Raw genomic sequence first — 21,025 nt, forward strand, 5'->3', positions numbered from 1 at the left:
TTTTATATTTAGATTGACATTTTATGGAAAAGTCAGGAAAAATATATGATCAAGCAATTTTAAATCTATTCTTCATTGAGATCTTATCCCTTTACATTTGCTTTTGAGATATATGTGAATGGCTTAAATTATAACTCATACCTAAAACAGAGATAGCAATATCACAATATGTAAAATATCTACCATCAGAGTCTTTTTGTAATATCTAGATTTTGACTAAAAAATATAATGAGTTAGACCTTTCTCTTTTGTAGAGGAGGGAGATTGGATATGGGACATTACAAATACTGTCAGATTTGAATGATATGTTCTGTTGGTTTTGCTGAACTGTTTTCTATTTTTATTTTTTCTATTTTAAAAGAAATTTTATTGGGTGGAGAGAAAGGAAGAATATATTCAGAAATGATGATAGAACAACAAAAGATATGTGTTAAAATTTGAAAAATTTAAAAATGGCAGTGGGAAAATTCCCAGATCTAAAACTACCAAGTAAAAATTTATTTTTCAAAATCTGCAAAGAAGTCTTCTAATTAGATTCTGCTGCCACAGAAACTCTTCAACTCTGTTGGAATTTTAAATATTTTCTACTTAGGCAAATGCCTAATTCTCTTTGCAGAAGAAAACCTGACAGTATCCAGACTGCCTCAGCACTATTCAGTTCCTGTTATCAGATACAGATATGTGTGGATGATAAGTACTTGGTGCCCAGGACATTTGGCAAGACATTTTCCCCAACATAAAATGCAGTACTCTAATGAGAACCTAAAATAATCTTTTCTTTGTTGCAAAGAATGTTCACTTATTCTGCCAAATGGCACTGTAGAGTGCTAACGAAGCGCTTATAATTACTCAAATGAGAAATTGTTGACAGTTCCCCATAAACTTGCTAGCAAGCCAAGTTTGGATTTTATTTTCTTAATAAATTGAACACTTAAGATGGGATATCCTAGGCATGTGTTGGTCTATGATATATCCTCATTATTTACATTCCTTTTTTAAACCACTCCAAAGAAATATCATTAATATCCTTTATAGTAATGCCAGCTAAGCAACTCCCAGCCTTTTGCTAGTGTGTTTAACTGGCCTCTTGTCAGGGCTGAGGCATTTCTAATACTAAAATTCTCTGGTCAGTAGAGTCTTCAATATGGGTCATAAGTATTTTCAACTCTAAGCCATTAGTAACCTATGGCAACCTTCAATAAATATAGTTCCTTAATCCTTACTTTTCAAAAGGAAAGATTCTTTATACCATAAAGAGTGATGATGGTAACTGAAAAACATTTAGTCCTTTAGTAATGAATATGCCAGCTCTAGCCACGTGCTGGGATCAATTGAAGCCAAGGGCATTTGAATGATGAAGTTTAAGGTAGTCTGGAAGAGAGGTTCTTTAACGTAGAATTTCTCAAAAAAAAAAAAAAAAAAAAAAAAAAAAAAAAAAAAAAAGGATTTCTATTAAGGTAAGCGTCCCTTCCAATCTTTAGAGTCTAAATACCAGTCAATAAATATTTCATTATCCAGGTGCTATATATAAGGTACTGTTGCTAAATGCAAGAATACAAAGAAAAGGCAAAAAATAATAATCCCAATCCTCCAATATCTTACATTCTAATGGAGAATTCAAATTCTGTAATTTTATGAGTATGTAATAAAAGAAAGACGGTTTTACTATAGAAATGGATAAACTGATTAAGAAGGATTCATTATTTGTCCTTCCTGATTATCATTTTAACAGAGTCCTCTGGTAACTTAAAGGGGTAACATGGGAACTTAATGGCAGCTAGGTGGCTCAGTGGATAGAACTGTAAGCTTGGAATCAGTATGACTCATCTTTATGAGTTCAAATATAACTTTACTCTTATTAACTGTGTGCTCCTGGACTAGTCATTTGATGCTGTTTGTCTTAGTTCCTCAGCTGTAAAATAAGTTGGAGAAGGAAATGGCAAGCTATTCCATTATCTTTGCCAAGAAAGACCCAAAAGGAATCAAAAGAGTTGGATATGACTGGAACAACTCAACAAGCAAAACAAAAGAAAACAAATAAAATAAAATAAAAAAGCAAATAAACCATGGGAACTTAACACTTTGGCAAGCATTAAGTAGAGAAATATTTTGGGGCAGAAAAGCCTTTCCTTGCTCTCTTGTCATAGTGTTATAGAATGCTCATATTTATCCTGATTGTAGAGTTAGAACTGATGATTCAAGAGATGCTGAGCAGGACACATGGTCACCTTCATATGGGATAACAGTTCAATCTGTCACTTATAGGGAGTTTCAAAGAGTGTGCTCAGATTTTCCCTATCTGGTTCAAATCTAATACACAGAACTTTGGGGAATCAGTTTCTGGCTATGAGTAGTTAAGAGAGTGATACTGTAGGATGACTCAAATCAAAGTCTTCTAATTGAATGTGAAGCAAGAGGAATTGGTGATTCAAGAGATACTGGGCCAGACCTAATGTCAAATAGTTAAAAGTCAAAAAGTTTATTTCTCACTCTTATCGTATGAGATTGTCTTAGACCTCACATGCTTCTCAGCATCTCAGGAATCCTAAGTTTTTTTGGCTTTATAACCAATGAGAAGGTTTTTATTTTAGTTATCTTACAGTACTGATATCTCCACCACTTAGGGACAAAAACATATTCTCCAAAATTCTGTGTGATAAATCGTAATCAAGCAAGAATGTAGCCAAAGCATTTTTTTTTGTATATGTAGCCCATCAGGAAGGACAAATTTAGAAATTTTCTGTGGATCCTGTTAGACCTCATTGGCTAGTCCCTCAAAGCACAATGACATAAGAGCATTAAAAGCCTTTACTGCCCAAAAATATCTACTTGGTCTGCCAAATACAGGTTCTCATGTTACTCATGCCTTTAAAGTTAAGTTACCAAAGGCCTCTGGTAAAATACAGATTTTATTTAAAATGGTTAATACATTAAATTATTAGAAACTATTAGCATTGAACTAGTTATCATGTTGGCTAATTCATAAAATCTCTAAGGAAGTAAAAGTATTACATTTTTACTTAGAAAAATGATATGGTCAGGAACCAAGGGACAACCCTAAGCAGCATGAGCAAACCACATACCTGAGTGGGTATTGGAATACATGACGAAGAAAACTGAGGTAGAAAGAAAGGGATAAAGAAGAGGTACTAAAATATTTGTTTATTTGTCAATTTTACCTAGGGTAGAATTTTACTTTGAGTAAAACTTTTCTCTTATTTTATTTGGTGAAACACCTGATTTTGAATTATACCATATTTTTAAATGAAACTTTGAATTATACAGTATTTTTAAATGAAATTTTATTATTTTCAATTCAATTTCAAATTCAAATAACTGCTAATTAGATGTTTCTAACTAACATTGTATAGCCCTTGAGCACAAAAAGCTCTGTCCCATTACAGCTAAAGAGAGTGTGATAACACTTAGCAATGGAGTGTGCAAGTGCAGTCTAGCTGCAATCTACAACTGCCCAACAAAAATGGAGTGCAGAAAACCCATTGAAACTATCCATTTCATGTGTCAAATATCAGTCACTCATTGTCAAGGCAACATGCCTGACTTCACCTGGTAGTTACTATTAAACAGTAGTAGAATGACCTCCTTGATCTTTCCAGGAGGGTTTGGCAAACTATGGTACCTAACTGTTTTTGAAATATGGGGCCAAAGGATGACTTCTTGCCAGACATACCTGGTGAAGATCCAAGATAATGCCAAGGAACTTACCTAACTGCACCTGGTCTAGTCTCTTGACCATGACACTGACTTACTCCAATTAGGAGCAAGTCATGCTGAGCCAGTCATCCAATAGAGATGTCATATTCTGCTCAGATAGGCTAACTGAGAAGCAGAACAACTCATCCAGCCATGATCCATACTCCAGAGCAAATTTCATAAGGCCCAAAATAAAAATGGAAGACATTGGAATTCCACTGTCCTGGAGTTGTTTTTCTTAGACATATGTTTTCTCTATACATATGCCTTTAAAAATACCATTGAACTTTAACTTTTTGCACAATCTTTTCCTTGCCCTATCATTGACTGTTAAAAGAGAAGGTACCCATGACATTAAGGAAAATGCTTTGTAAATATTATTTTGGTTATGCCATTTGAGTAAATAAATGCCTTTGCCAAAGAACTGATTCTTCTAGCTGGCTTGTTAAGGAGAAGCACAATTGTGGGGGCTCCTGAGCTACAATTAAAATAATAACCTCCTACTAATTATCTATGGAACCCTGAAAGTAAAAGCATGGCACTGGCTAATTGGAATATCCTAAAAATGGAAGATAAATTTATGTATATATGTATGTGCCTGTGGTATACCTATATGTGTGTATTTTTTAAATCATACTTCATTAGCTGCAATGGCTAAATGCAACTGAAACTATGGTCTACATATCCAATTCCAGCTCTCTAAAAAAAATTCTTTTTGTTTACATCCCCTTTCCATATCAATACCTTTAGCAGCAAACAAAATATTTCCTATAGTCCCCAGGTCTACAGCCACCTAACTAAGTCTTCATAATTTCCCTCCACATTTTCTGGATACACTCTGGTGGTACCAAGTGCCCTTAATTTAAATTACTATAAGTAGTGGTTGTTTCCAGGCCTCTCTGAAGCTATTCCCCATCAATAGCATTGCTCTCAGTTGTCCATGTCAGACCAATATATGGTTCCTTCTGTACTTTTCCACTTGATTCTGCTAACCATCAGAACTTGTTCCTTCATTTGGCAACCAGAAAGAGATGTATTCTTTCCTGCTAGCTCTTGTGAATTCTGATTAATCAGTAAGAGATAAGAAAATGATTCTTTTTCAAATGTTACAACTCTCCTCTATGGAAATAGTTGCAAACCTACTAAGTCGCTTTAAATGTTTCCCAATTGCATTAAATTCTTCCAGCCTCTAATCTTATGATAAAGGTTGGACTTTATACCACTAAGATTTTCTCCCTCTTCATTTGTTTAGAAAATATCTTTCTTCCAATCTCTCAAAAATTGCTTAATTTTTCCTAATGAGTCAGAAAGTCATAGTGCCTATTTACCTCACAAGAAGGCTACTTAGCATGTTGATACATATATCAGTGCCAGATACATATCAGTACCAGAAACATAAACAGATTATTCTCTGACCACTGGAATATTCCTCTTCTCTATATATATGAAGAAATTAAGACCCTCCCTGTTGCTGCTATGCTGTAGCTTCTGCTGCTAATTCTTAAAACAAATTGCTTTCCTATTTGCTATGAGCAGCAAGGAGGGAAAAGAAAGAAGGATTATTTTAGATAAAGACACTTTCCTGTATTTTTATGGAGTTTCTTGGCTTTCTCATCCCTGAAAACTAAATACAAAGAAAGAGTTATTGTCTTAAGAAGATGAGATAATACACTAGATACTTCTCACATCAGAATTTGAATTTAAAAAATAAATTCACATGACCACCAATACATTAAATCACAACTAAATATTAGGCAAAAGATAAAGAACAAGAACAAGTATGTTCCTGGCTAGCTAGAAAATGTTCAGTCCCTGGTTCCCTAAATGGTGGGATAAATAGTAGCACAGTAGTTGTCAGACCATACATAAACCAGGTAACTGCCAAATATACTCAACTGAATTTCTAGGTAAATGTGTCTCAAGAGAATGACTATGCATGTGAACTTTTAATATATAGTTTCAAGTAACTAAGTAATAAAAAATCTTAAATCTTACATGATCAAATTTATGTAATTCAGGAAATTGTCTAAGAACAATTACTAGCTGTATGACTCTGAACAACTCACTTAACTCAATTTGCCTCAGTTTTCTCATCTATGAAATGAGCTGGAGAAGAAAACAGTAAACCATTCAGTGTCTTTTCCAAGAGAACCCCAAATGGGGTCATGAAGAATCAGGCATGAGTGACACATTAATGTTAATGGATAGAATGTTAGTGAAAAATGAAAAACAGAGCTCACATTATATGTGTACATTGAAGGATGCAAACAAATGTGACCTTTATTTAGCTATAATATCTGATTGTTCTTTTAAAAATTGCTTTGGTTACTCCTTCCTACAATATCCAAAACCAGTGTAAAGAGACCAGAATATATTCTAGAGCTGGAAATTTCACAAGCCAAATCTAATTCCATGATTCTGTTAGATCAAAATATGGAATCCCAGAGGGTTGAATTGACTAGTAAATGGCATCAAGGATTTGAACCCAGGATCACACAGATAGTATATGCCTGAAGCCATATATGAACTTAGAAAGATGAGTGTTTCTGACTGCTGTCCCAGCTTCCTAACTACTGTAACACTTAGCTGCCATAAATACTTACTAAAATATTGCTTATATTATGTGTGTATGTATATTTATTTACATATATGTGTAATACATGCATATATATATATATATGTTTGTACATATTTGTGATAGTTCCAAAAGTAGTATTAAGATTCCTATCTTTTCATTTACTTTAAATATATTCTTCCCATTGAGTTTCTACATATTTCTTTTTGATAGCTTTGTTTGATGTCATTTCTCTGAAGAAAACCAAGATATTTGTAAATATTACCATTCATTGGTTCTTTTTTATCTACAGGTTCTAGCAAAAGTCTATAGTTTCCATCATTCCTGTGGGAATTTGAAGAATCTTAAATTTCTTTGACTATATACAGTATATATGCAACTATATACTCATATAAATGATATACATACAGAAATATATATATATATATATAAGCATACATATAGATGTATTTACAAAAAAAAATATATTGGCCAAAGAGTGATAAAGCATGCCCTCAAACTCTAGGACTACAAAGAGCAACTTATTCATTCTTAATTATATACCAAGCTATCCAAAAGCACCTTAACACTAATACTGACTTCATATTTGACTCATTTCTGTATTCATGCCTTATTTATAATACTGCCATAAATATATAAAATAGGCATACAAGAAGAATACTTGCACATTTGATATATCAATAAAGAGGAACTCTATTTAAAATATGTCACCAATAAAATGATATTGTAAAGCGTCATTGGTATGAAATATATCCTAATTCACAGAGGATTAGTTTATCTAGCATTTGCTCTTTGCCAGGCATGTGTTTTACTATTGTGAACTCAATGGGGAGTCCGTGATTGCTCTGTATAGAGGAGACACAACTGACTTACAAGCCAGTAAAAACTTGATGTCAAGTCTTATCTCTTACATTTTGGCTCTGTGACCCTGAACAAGGACACAGTGCTTTAAACACTAGATTATTATTTGCAGAAAATTTTTGCCCTGTATTTGGAGTTTCTCAGTAAAGGAGTTCCCTATACTAATGAAATCATAAGTCCATTTCTTTTCCTTATCCCTTTAGTTTCCTTCTTTGGAAACCTATTATGTTCTTTCCCAAATCAAAGTAAATCTGTTCTTCAAGGTAAAGAGTGATATACCAACATCTGGTTAATCTCTCAATATACAGGAATGCTATCAAATTGTATGGGTCCATCAAAAAACATATTAAATAATTACATCTCATAGAATCTTTCTCCATGTTATCAAAATGTCATTTTGACTGAAACTTAAAACTCTTCAAGTTCACAATAGAAACTAAAGATCTTAAGCTAGAATCTGGAAGTCAAATACAAATCATGAATAAAAGTGTTATTTATAAATTTCTTGGTTTTCTTCTAACAACTAACATCAAATATAAATATATCAAGCATACATACATACTCCCTACATAGACATATACATGCGATACATGCATATATGTGTGTGTGTGTCCAGAGATTTATTGACAGCCTGAAATCAAAGTTCAGTAGGAAGAATATTTTTAAAGCAATTTATATAAAATACCATTCTTAACATACATTTTTGGAAATATCAAATAGACAAAAAAAAATTGTAAAGTATTCTAATAAAAAATCCATACAATGATGTTGAAACACAGAACCTTCTCACTCTGAACCAAAAAAGGTCAAAAGATTAATACTTCCTTGTCAAAAAGCAAAAACAAAATTAAGAAGAATGATTTACATGTTCCAAACAGGATAATAAGGTTAAAAACTTACAGAAGGACTTTTGTAACACAGAAATAACATCTAAATGAACACCTTTAAAGGCCCACAAAAGAAATATGCCACTGATTTTGTTGCATATGACTGTAAGTGGTTTACCTCTGAACTGAGACTGAAACATCCAAGATACAAGAAGAATCAAAAAGAAACATCTGTATCAACTCAAGTAACAACATATTGATAAAAGTGTATCAAACGAATGGCTAAATCATGAAGTTTGTTTTATTTCTTTTTTTAGATAGGAATGTAGAGATGGATCTAAAATGGTAATTAAGGACTAGGTTATTACGACTAGAAATTACATCTATGTTATCCTTAAAGAAGCCTGACATTGATCAATGTAGATTATACAAGGAAATAGCAAAAACTACATATCATGTCATTAAAGGCAATAAATATTTTGTGAATACTCAATAATGAAAGAAAACCTGTCAACTAGATATATACATTAGAAGCTCACTGTTTTTGACTAGTTAAAAATCACTATACTACAAATACATAACACAAAATATCCTTGAGAATTCAGACAATAAGCTACATTGCAATAGTACCATTATTATCATATACTTTCACATGAAATTATCTGGACAAAAAAATCCACAAACATTTAGGAATTGTTTTTATTGATGGCACCAACTCAAAGTCATAATCCTTAAGCTACATAGGAAAAAAAAAAGAAATCTAACAGAAGAAATCAAAATCATGTGGAAACAGGAAGAAGCATAAATCATCCCTTCATTCTGTCTGCTATAAAGTTGTCCTGAAGGTGATTTCAGTGAGCTTACTGAAGATCAACTTATATCCTGATACTTTTTTCAGTTAAAAAAGCAGATATTTTACCCACCTGTACCAGAGGCCACAGAACATGGAATATAAAAAATAATAATAATAACCAGATAGTAACAGGACTATTTCTATTTAAGTCCCATGAAAGATGAGAACTAATTAGCAATAATAGTTCATGTTTATAGATCTCTTTCAAAGTTTACAAACATTTTATTTAAATTACTTTATTTGATCTCATTGTTGCTATAGTATGCTGTCCAGATATCTCTGTGTATAAGTTGTCCTCTTTTGAAGACATTCCAATTTCTCAATGGCTTTCCTAACATGTGGAAACCAGAACTAAATACAGCATTCCAGATGTATCATAATTGTCATCTCCCTCACTCAGGATGCCATGTCTCTTTTAAAATAGTCTACCCTGAGTTCCTTACAATTTCAAATTAATTGGTTTGCTAGTTAGTGAATTAGTTACACAGGGGCCCTAGAATGTTTAATTAGAGTACAGGAAAGAGATTGAAGCCTCTAATCTTACAAACTTCTTAAGGAGCTGATGATTTCCATGACCAGGGTGAGAAGATAAATAGTATCATTCTTATTTTCCAGATAAAAAAGCTGAGAATCAGACACACATTAAATGATTCTAGCAAAGTTATGTAAATAGCTTATATAGAGAATTTCTGGTATTAAAATCTAAACACAAATTCAGTGTTCTTTTTATTATTATTCACCTCATTCCTCTATATCACCCTAAATATTATGGCGGGATGTATGGGTGACAGAAAGATAATATAGCCCTACCTAATTCTAGCTTGAACTTCAAAATATCAGTAAAACAAAATTTTCATGTCATGTTATTTGTAAAGAACATTGTGAAAATCCAATACTCTGCATGTTTTTTAAAACTTCATTGATACATTTTGTTTTGTTGTTTTTTATAATGGCCATTGTCCTATATGACATTTCTATTTAACCCTCTTTGATAATAAAACAAATAGTGGAACAAAACTGGCTAATGCATTAGTCATATCTTGACTGTATGTATAATATTCTGAACCCATATTCTTGTCTCTATAACAAAAGAAGAGAAGCTTTTCATCTTATGATCTCTGGATTTGTGAATAGTCTTCCTATTCATAAATACCAAAGGAGAGAGTGAGGTGGGGAGGCAGGAAGGAAGGAGAGGAGAGGAGAGGAGAGGAGAGGGGAGGAGAGGGGAGGGGAGGAGAGGAGAGGAGAGGAGAGGAGAGGAGAGGAGAGGAGAGGAGAGGAGAGGAGAGGAGAGGAGAGGAGAGGAGAGGAGAGGAGAGGAGAGGAGAGGAGAGGGGAGGGGAGGGGAGGGGAGGGGAGGGGAGGAGAGGAGAGGAGAGGGAGGAGAGGAGAGGAGAGGAGAGGAGAGGAGAGGGGAAGGAAGGGGAAGGAGGGGAGGGGAAGGAGGGGAGGAAGGAGGAGAGGGGAGGGGAGGGGAGGGGAGGGGAGGGGAGGGGAAGGGAGGGGAGGGGAGGGGAGGAGAGGAGAGGAAGAGGAGAGGAGAGGAGAGGAGAGGAGAGGAGAGGAGAGGAGGAGGAAGGGAGGGAGGGAGGGAGGGAGGGAGGGAGGGAGGGAGGAAGGAAGGAAGGGAGGGAGGGAGGGAGGGAGGGAGGGAGGGAGGGAGGGAGGGGAGGGGAGAGGAGAGGAGAGGAGAGGAGAGGAGAGGAGAGGAGGGAAGGAGAAGGCACCTATTGTTTATCAGGTTCTTTGCTAACTACTTTATAAATATCATGTTGTTTGATATTCACAACAACCTGAGGGATAGGTGCTATTCTTATCCACATTTTACAATTGAGGAAACTGAGGCAGATACAAATGAACCTATTGCCATATAGCTAGTAATCATTTAAGACCATATTTGAACTTAAGTTTTACTAATTCCAGACCCAGTTTCTGTTCACTGTGCCATCTAGCAGCCTCTGCAAAACAAACAAAACAGTTATGTATATTTTACAATGGCAGATTGTTTTACCCATGGGTTGATTATGAGTGGAAGGAAAAGCATAATTATGATGAACTGTTATTAATATAAAATCATTTCTATTTAATGATAATATCAAATATAAAAGGAAAGATCCCAAACCACTAAAATATTTATATCAATACTTGTGGTAGCAAAGGACTGGATATAGGGCAAATACCCATAAATTGGAAAATAAATTGTGGTACATGAGTGTGATGGTATGTTATGGTGCCTTAAGAAATAGTAATATGAAGAATACATTTGTCATAATGAAGTAAACAGACTAGAAAATTATATTCCTGTTTTTTTTTTGTTTTCCTAGTCCATTTATTGTACTTTGCACCAAAAGTGGCTACAAAAATATAAATGGAAAGAATAACAAAAATCAATCAAAATTGAATTTTATATAATTATAATCACCAGACATAGACCTATAAAAGAAATGTGCCCCCTTCTTTGTTTGTTTTCTTCTATATATTTTAAAAGTTATATTAATGTATTTGGTATTATATCTATCACGATGCACTAAAACTATTATGTTTTTAAACTTAATGAGAAAAGAAAAAATATTTTATGGGGCTAAGAAAATATCCCTGTTAGTTAATTAAGATACAATTGAAAGTTTTAAAAGTTTCTTCCTTCTTTTTAGAGGTGAAAGTGAGGCTAACATAGTTGTGAAACACTGAATATATCATTAGATTTAATTAACTTGTTAGATTTGAAAAACTTTCTGCTTCCCCATTCTATTCTTTATTACAGGGGATGTCTATCTGGATGGGTAAGGGAAAGATATAGTAGGGGGAAATGTGATATAAAAACATCAATAGGAATTTTTAAAATTTTTTTAAATTTATCTTTTATATTTAACCCATGGAAAACATCTTAATACAGGAATTAAAACACAAAGTCAGACCCATTGGTAATCCAGTCCAATATTCTGTAACCAATTGCTATGCTATGTTTGTCTTTCTTGACATCTTCTTGAAGATTAGATGCATCCAAGCATCTAAAACACATTGATGCTTCTAAGTTTGTAAATTTATCTAAGATGTTTAATATGATATACAGAAAAAATATTCAGTGATACACTAACCTCAAATATTCCTACTGACTTAGTTTACGACTTTAATTACAGTTACTTGACATCCTTGAGCCTCAATTTCTTTATCTGTAAAATTAAAGGGTTAGAGCAGACAATTTTTCCAATTCAAAAGTTGTATAATTCTATTACTTCTTAAAGTTTTTTTAATTTATTTCTTTAGATCATAGTTCATTGTTGTTCATGAAAGGATAAGTTACTAATTAGATTTCATAATGCTTATGTATTTCTAAAATTTCTCCTTTTTTTGAGAGAGAGAATTGATAAGGCTTCCCAAAGTCTCCTTCATTTCCCTATAAGCTTTTCACAACTACAAACATGAAAATTTTTGTTACCAAATGGATTGGAGCCTTTAAAAATACTTCAAAAGGAACAAAAAAAAATGTGGACCTCTTACTTTTGGGATTATATACACACTGATCTCTTTCTCTGGTCAGTTGTGCTTGTCTAAAGGACTGTCACACTATCATGAATTCTAATGCACCAGAACTAATCCATAAGGTGGCTTCAACTATAATATGCTGCCCATGAACATGAATTATAAGAGGCTTACTTTGAAGACTCATAAATGGGTAATGTGAATTTCTAGTGTTTGTAAAATAGTACCTTGCCAAGGATCACCAGGATAATGTGGAAAGATTTTATAGAGTTTATTGTTTTGGGTTTCTTTGGTTTTTGGTCATCTTGTTCTCTTGGAACTCTAAACCATATAAATAATTTTTATAAAGCTCCAGTAACATTCAAAATTAATGACTTGAATGGTGTCCTATGGTAGCCTCCATTTAAAAAATTTCTTCCTTGCCAAGAATATTACTTATTGGTTCCATTGACTGTACAGCAAAGGAATAAAAATGCCCTTGCTAGCAGATTAGTTTGGCTATTGCCCTTTTGTTCCCAGATTTGCTACTACTGTTCAGACTTGTACATTCCTATGTCATGTGTTCCATCCCTTAGGATCTATATGGACCCTGAATAAAGCCAGCCAAAGTTGGCAGTGTGGATAGATCTGTCACAGTTAGTGTACTATACACAGTTAATATGGAGAATGACACATATTACATCAATATTTGTATTTGATCTATTGAGACCACTAGTTCAATTGAAAATATGGGAAGCATTAAAGTTGTTTAAGCTGACTGTTGTTTTGGACACTTAGGCGGGTTAACAGTTAGAGCAATCAGTCTATTGATTATTCCAGTTTTCAGCAGATATATCATATTAATGACAAAAAAGTTTTTGTGAAATATTTAAATCCATTTTTCCTTCAGCAACTTCTTTTACTTAATCTAAACACAGCACAGCACATTCTGACTTGTTTAACTCTAAAGTAGATGAAGTTTCAGATGTGCAAACCATTTCTTCATTTACCAAAATAGAAACTTGTTTGGAAAAGTCAAAAGTCAAGACAGAAGAACGAGTTAATTTAAATTCATAAATTGTCCAGTATACTTAATTTACACTCTGATGTGTGGTGACTCATAATATAAGAATATATATTGACTTAAAGATTTTGACTCATGTTTCTGAGTGAACAGATATGGGAAGATTTGACTTATTGCCATTTAGGATTTTAATGTCTGAAAAAAACACCCTAAAAACCTAACTGAAAAGTATTATTTAAAAAAAAAGTTTGTTATCAAACTGTTCATACTCTTTGACCAAACAGTGTTTCTACTGATATTATATCCAAAAGAGATCTTAAAGGAAGGAAAGGGACCCATATATACAAAAATATTTGTGGCAGCAATTTTTATAGTGACAAAAAAAACTGGAAATTGAGGGAATGTCCATCAATTGGAGAATGACTGAATAGCTTATGATATATGAATGTTATGGAATATCATTGTTCTGTAAGAAACGACCAGCTGGATGATTTCAGAGAGGCTTAAAGAGACTTACATGAAGTGATGCTAAGTGAAATGAGCAGAACCAGGAGATCATTATTAATTCTGTTGGATGTGGCTCTCTTCAACAATGAGATGATTCAAACCAGTTCCAATTGTTCAGGGATGAAGAGAACTATCTACACCCAGAGAAAGGACTGTGGGAACTGAATATGGAGCACAATATAGCATTCTCACTCTTTCTGTTGTTGTATGCTTACATTTTGTTTTCTTTCTCAGTTTTTTTTTTCTTTTTTATGATCTGATTTTTCTTGTGCAGCAAATTTAGTAGCACATTCTCTCATAATGTTAGACTGCATTGGTGTCTTCTGGATGAAGTAAATCTGAGCAGATATTGTTTTCTCAGACCACAATGCTGGATTTTTTTCCCCCTTTCTTCAGCCTAATTGTTGATTATCTTGTTTTTTGTTGTTGAGGATAATGTTACCGAATTTGAAATTGAACAGCAATTTCCAAAGTGGTTTTCCTTTTGATATACCTCATTTGTATTTTTTAAACAAACAATCTAGATAACTTTATACTATTGACAAGATTTTCTCTGTGTCCTGTTGTTTATACCTAATAAGGTGAGGAAAGGGGGAATGCTGTTGATAAAATTATCATGAAATTATACATTAACCAAGGAAAATCTAAAAAACAATAACCCTATAATCAAAATTCTCCCTATAGTTTGTGAAAATACATCTGGCCCCCAGTATTAAGGACATTGGCAATAGATAGGTGCATAACAGAGGAAGGGTGGGTGCAGAGGAGGGAGAGAGATTGTAGAAGACTAAACTGAGTAGCCCATGTTTTGGAAAGTAACAAAGATTACCAGATTAATCAGATCACTTCCCAAAATCCATATTGTTCAAATCTTCCAATTAAATCAGTCCTTATAGGAGAAATAAAATGTTGACAAACATGTTCCTTGTTGTATTTGCCTATAAATAATTTACAAGGTTTAAGAAGAGGCAACCTCTTTACAGAAAAATTGTAAAAGGACAGAGTACTTCAGGAATACCTGAAAATGTCCTAGAATTGACAATCTGAGCTGTCTTTGGCTTTGCCTCTTAAAAAAAAAATCAAAAGGTCGAGACTACTTAAACTTTGGCAACAAAGTTTACTGGCTCATTTGAAATATAAATCAATGCTGGATTTGGACTTTTAGCAAGAAAAGGTTTTTGTTCTTGTTATTGTTGTTTGTTTATTTATTTTTAACCCAAGGACAGGAATTAATAGGCTATTGATAGAAAATACCAATCTAGATAATTTGTTCCCAGGCTTCTCTTGCAAGGGATTTTGCATTACAACAAATAGTGCTCTCCCTGTCTCTATCTTTCCCTTCCTCCCAAAAACCCCTTGCTCCCTCCCTCTTCCTCCCCCTTCTCCCCTTCTCCCCCCCCACCTCCCCCTCTCTCTCCCTCCCTCCCTCCCTCCTTCTCTCTCTCTCTCTCTCTCTCTCTCTCTCTCTCTCTCTCTCTCTCTCTCTCTCTCTCTCTCTCTCTGTGTGTGTGTGTCTATGTATGTTACAAAGCATATCAATCAAAGGATATACAGCAATAGACTCTTTTTTGAAAGAAATTCTTAGAAGACAAAGAGGGGAAGTGGGAAAAGTTCTAGGAGAAAGACACTGGAGGAAATTGTACCCAGAAGGTAGAAGGTTGGTTGCTTCATTTTGAGGTCTTGTAGATTTTGCTAAGCTAAAAACTTAGTATGTCATTTGTGCTTCTCTGCTGTTTCCTTAAAAGACTATAAAGGAAGCAGCTATTTGTATCACAAGGGCATCCATCTATGGGAGTAATGAAGGTGAGGTGGATTGAGAATATCTGTGTCCCAGTGAACACTAAGTGTAGATCTCTGTGTCAAATGAAATAGCCCCTAGTATCCTTAAGACAATTTTCTCTACCCATGGATCAGAGTCTGGAAGAAAGCAAATTCTTTTCACTGTCCTACCCCTCCTGAGACTGTGTTTCACTTCTTTCCTCTAATAGTTAACACAGGAAAGTCCCATTTCCTGCAGTAGCTAAACTGTGCCATGTCAGCATATACCCATAATGGATCATCATAATGGTTCATCATTAGATAGTCTGCTGATATACAAAAAAACTATCTGTATTAATCACATTTTCATTTTTATTTGAACTGGTAGGAAATGAAACATTACAGAACTCTAATTTTTAGTGAGCCCTAAATGTGAAAACAAAATGGGGATAGAAAAGCATGATTGCATTATATGGGATTAAGTCTGTGTAACATCTCTCTCTCTCTCTCTCTCTCTCTCTCTCTCTCTCTTATATATATATATATATATATATATATATATATATATATATATATATATATATATATATATATATATATATATATATATATATATATATATACATAAAAACCACAGGTTTTTTACATGTATATGGAAAAATAATTAAAATTCCCTTGTCCTCTTAAATAATAATTTAAATTTTACTATACTTTACAATTCATCAGGTACTTTTTTTTAAGAATAATCTGGGGAATATAAAGAATAAGTTTAATTCTCTTTTATATGTTAAAAAAAAAAACTCTCACAAACAGGTTGTTATTTGGCTTATGTTCACATTGCCAAAGCGCCAAATGATAAGAGTTTTAGTCTCTGAAAAGCTTGTTTTTTTCTAATTCCCAGACTAGTATTCTCTTTATTACATTATGATATCAGGTTCCAAAATTATCTAACACATCCAAACATGCCACATGTCACCACTCCAAAAAATAAAACATTCACAAAAGAGACCCAAGTAAATTCGAAAACTTGTATAATAATTTCACTCTTTAAAAGATTGTAAACTTTCCACTTCTAGAATTTCTTCCTAATGTTTGACCATACATTCCCAATATTCTTCAGTGAAAGGGACCTTACCACACTGTAGAGAGGCAGTGCACCCATGCAAAAAAATAGAAAGAAGAAATACATATATATATATATATATATATATAATCTTTGTGTATATATGGATGGAAAAGAGAGAATAAATTGTGCTTTTGGTAATGTAAAGTGATAGTATGAAGACATAATCTACTTATAGTCTTAGATACTCATCTCTGATGATTATCCGAATAAATATTTTGAACATATGAATATGAATTCTCTGAATATTTAAAAACTGTTATTGAAGTAGAACTTAACAGTGGTTGGTCAGTAATCCAGAAAAAAAGCCCAGATTCATGTAGAATTAATTCCATTATTCCTACATTTCCCAGATTTATGGATGTCCAATCATTATTGGACTAACTCCAATAACAATATTTAATAGTTTTTGTTAGCGAAAAGTGCTCTATATTACACCTATTTTATATTATATATAAAACATAGTTATATTTTAGCTATGTTTATAATATATTATAACTGGTGCCAGCCTATACTTTGTTTTCTAATGTTTCACCTAAATTCTACCATCTACTATTCTTTACTCTTACTTTATTGGCAGTAGATAATAATGAATTTCTTTTCAGAACCATCTTTGAGCTGCTTTTCAAAGCAGCCTCTTCTGAGTTTTATCAATTTAAGCTCACCTACAAAGTTTCTTTATCTTTGTAGAGGGCAGGAATAAGCCTCTTCTGCCTTCCCTATCTCCAAGGATACTTGTAATCTTTTCAAAACTTTTAATTTGAAATTGATATAGCTTTATCTTTACTAAATCATAACCTGTGTTTGTGGAACTATCATATCAATGTCTGACAATACTCCAAACTCTTGTACTGATTCATTATCCATCATTCATCTTAAAGATGGGTATTCATTCCAGAAGGGTCTATCTGAGGCCTTTCTTAATTTCTTTACCCTTTCTTAGTGACCTCATTAGCTCCCATGGCTTTAATGATCATTCATCTGCAGATGGCCCAAAGATATAGTTGTCTCCCCCAGACTCTTTTCTGAGCTTCATTTTCACATTAACAATTGACTCTTGGACATTTAAAACTAGACATCTTTAAGATAACTCATCTAAAAAGAGGATCCCATTATCTTTCCCCCAAAATGTCTTCTACTTCAAAATTTTCTTTGTTCAGTTGAAAATGAACTCATTCTTCCTACTTCCCAAGTTCATAATCTTCTTGTTACCTTGCTTCTTTATTCTTTTTCATCCCACTTATCTAATGAATTGCTAAATCTTGTTGTTTCTGTCTTCACAACATTTCTCCTGTCCAACCCTTTTTATTTGCCACCACCTTAGTTCAGGCCTTCATCATCTGTTATAGCCCCCAAATTAGTCTCCCTACTTCAAGTCTTTCCTCACTCCAGTCTGTCCTCCACACAGATGCCAGTCATTTTCCTTAAATACTGTTTAATCATGTTACTCTCCTACTTGATAAATGCTAGTGACCCCTTATTGGTTGTAAGACAAAATATAAACTAGCTTTTAAAGCTCTTCATGATCAAACTACTCTTCCAGCTTCTTTTATGAATTCTATAATCCAGCCAACTTAGCTTTCCTTATATATACCTATTCGTTTTTACATCTCTGTAACTTTATGCTGGACATCCTCTATTCATAATAATGTTGATGATAATTAAAATGTATAGAACCCTTACCATGTGCCAGGTATTGTGTTAAGGACTTTATAATTAATATCATATTTTATCCTCCAATAACTCTGTGAGATAAATGCTATCAGTATCCCCATTTATGAGGATAAATGACTTGCCCTCTGTTACATAGTTAATAAGTATCTGAGGTTAGATTTTAATTCAGATCTTCCTGATTCTGGGTCTAGAGTCTCTATTCAATGCATCACCTAACAATGGGTTCCCTCTTCCTCTTCATCTCAGAAATCTCCCCTCTTTCTTTAAGATGTAGATTTTATTTGCATCCTCAGCACCTAAGAACAGTATCTGCCACACATTAAGTGATTAATAAATACTTGTTGATTCAATCATAGTACTTGTTATAAATAATATTTTTGAGGCTTTTAGTGTTGGTCCAAATTTCATTGGAATAAGGATCTCTTCATGGGAAAATTATCTTTACCAATGTATATTAAGTAAACTTTTCTGAAATTGTATGATTTTAGAGAGTTGAGCAGGGGAGTGAGCAGTTAAATGAGTTATCCAGAGTCACTCATCCAGTATGTATCAGAAGTAGGACTTCAACCCAGCTCCTAATTCTTATTTAGATTATCTACCAAGTCACCTGCCCCTTAGTAATGCAATAACTTAGTGTATGTGATAGCTGTTCATTCATTAAACTATGTTTCTGCCTTGAAGAAGTAGGGAATTATTTCTTTTTAAATAATAGCTTTTTATTTTCAAAATATATGCAAATATAATTTTTAAAATTTATCTTTGGAAAAACGTGTTCTACTTTTTTTTTCTTCCCTCCCTCCCCTCCCCACTTCCTCCCTTAGAAAGCAAGTAATCTAATATATGCTAAATGTATAATTCTTTTATACATATAGGAAATGATTTCTAAATAAGTACTTGATTGATCATTTTTCAGTGTTTTAAAATAAAAAATAATTAGAAGTTATATCTCTCTGGGATAGTCTCTGATCTCCTCTGACACTTTCTTCACCCTGGTACCAGACCTTCATTACTTTATTCCTGGACTATTTGCATAGTCTGCTAGTTGGACTCCTACTTCAAGTCTTTCAGTACTCTATTCAATTATTGCATTGTACTTCCTAAAGGTCAGGTCAGGCTACATTATACCCTACATATATATACATTCAATAAATTATCTTGAGGATAAAATAAAAAATCTACTGTTTGGCTTTAATAATCTTCTGTAAGTATTGGCCACTCTTCTGCCTTTTCTTATTCCTTACTCATTAGTTACTTACTTTTTACTTATTCACTTTCATGTATTCTAAAGTCCAGTGATACTGGTTTCTTAATTGTTACTCACCTAAGACACTCCCTCTCCTGACTGTGCATATTTTCAGTAACTATCCTCCATTACTAAAATCCTTCCCTTCTTCCTCAAGATTATTTCAAATTTATTTTACTTGTATAATTGTTGGTCCAAATTTCATTGGAATAAGGTTCTTTTCATGGGAAAATTCTCTCTACCAATGTTATTAGTAAACTTTTCTGAAACTGTGTGATTTGGACGGCCCCATTGGACTGTGAACTCTTAAGAACAGAACTATTTTTGCCTTCTTTTGTATTTCCAATATTCAACAAGGAGCCTGATACATAGTAGATGCTTGCTTAGTAAATGCTTATTGAGTGAGTAAAAAGTGAAGGGATATATATATATATATATATATATATATATATATATATATATATATATATATATATATCTGGAATGCAATTTTCAGCACAAATAAAATTCTAGGCTCTCTGACAGTACTAGAGAGACACTTCTGAGGTAGGAAAAGGTGATAAGTAAGTCATTCTGTGGATACACAAATCCTGCTCCAATAAGTAAGGACAGAGAAAGACATTATTGACTGGGGGTAGAATTTTTTGGGAAGAGGTTATTAGTGACTCTCCAGACATCAAAGGAAGAATTCAGTCTCTAGGGTCAGATCCCTAGTTCATGTTGTATTATTAGATTTTTTGCTTTGTTTTTATATTTTTGTTTGTTTTACTGTAACCCTTGGCAAGAAAATAAATTATTCTGTTTTAATTTCCCCATCTGAAAAAGAAGGGGAAATGATTCTTCTTCTATCCCATAAGAACTATCATGAGGATAAATGAGATAATATAAAGAATGAACTTTGAACTCAAAAGACAAATGATTTCAAATTTCCTCTTATTTTTGTAGTGGGTTCTGGGAATACCAAGCAATCCAACCAGATAAGGCTAAGTTATATCTCATGCTGTGAGAAACAAGAATATATTAGAAATGGAAGCTAAATTAGATAGGAAATGTACTTGAATATTGCAGTAATGGAAAATTCTTTTGAATTCATTAGCCCAGAGTCTAAGAATCTCCTAAAAAAATCCATGAGTTTCATAAATAAAATAAATAACAGGAAATTTTGGTTGTTTAGAAAATTGGCTGTGATGGGATCATTGGATCAGCTGCCAAAGAAGATCGCTGTGGAATATGTAACGGAGATGGAAAAACCTGCAAGGTTGTGAAGGGGGATTTCAATCATACCAAAGGAATGGGTGAGTAGGCATTCTGCAGAGCCTTTCTTTGACCTGTTATAATTATCAGATATTATTGGAGCGATAAGTTTTGCCTAATTGTTCTATTCCCCAAAGATCCAACTTACTGTTT

At 33.4% G+C, this 21,025-nt stretch overlaps 1 protein-coding gene across 1 annotated transcript in view; it reads left to right on the forward strand.

The window, feature by feature from the left end:
* ADAMTS17 (ADAM metallopeptidase with thrombospondin type 1 motif 17) overlaps nt 1–21,025 on the forward strand; it is a 451,660-nt gene that overhangs the window by 275,675 nt on the left and 154,960 nt on the right. Inside the window, 1 exon segment of the mRNA XM_074295031.1 lies at nt 20,793–20,913. Within this exon segment, the coding sequence (XP_074151132.1) occupies nt 20,793–20,913 (121 nt within the window).

Source organism: Sminthopsis crassicaudata, chromosome 2 (genome assembly GCF_048593235.1).
Source record: "Sminthopsis crassicaudata isolate SCR6 chromosome 2, ASM4859323v1, whole genome shotgun sequence".
Classification (NCBI taxonomy): Eukaryota; Metazoa; Chordata; class Mammalia; order Dasyuromorphia; family Dasyuridae; genus Sminthopsis; species Sminthopsis crassicaudata.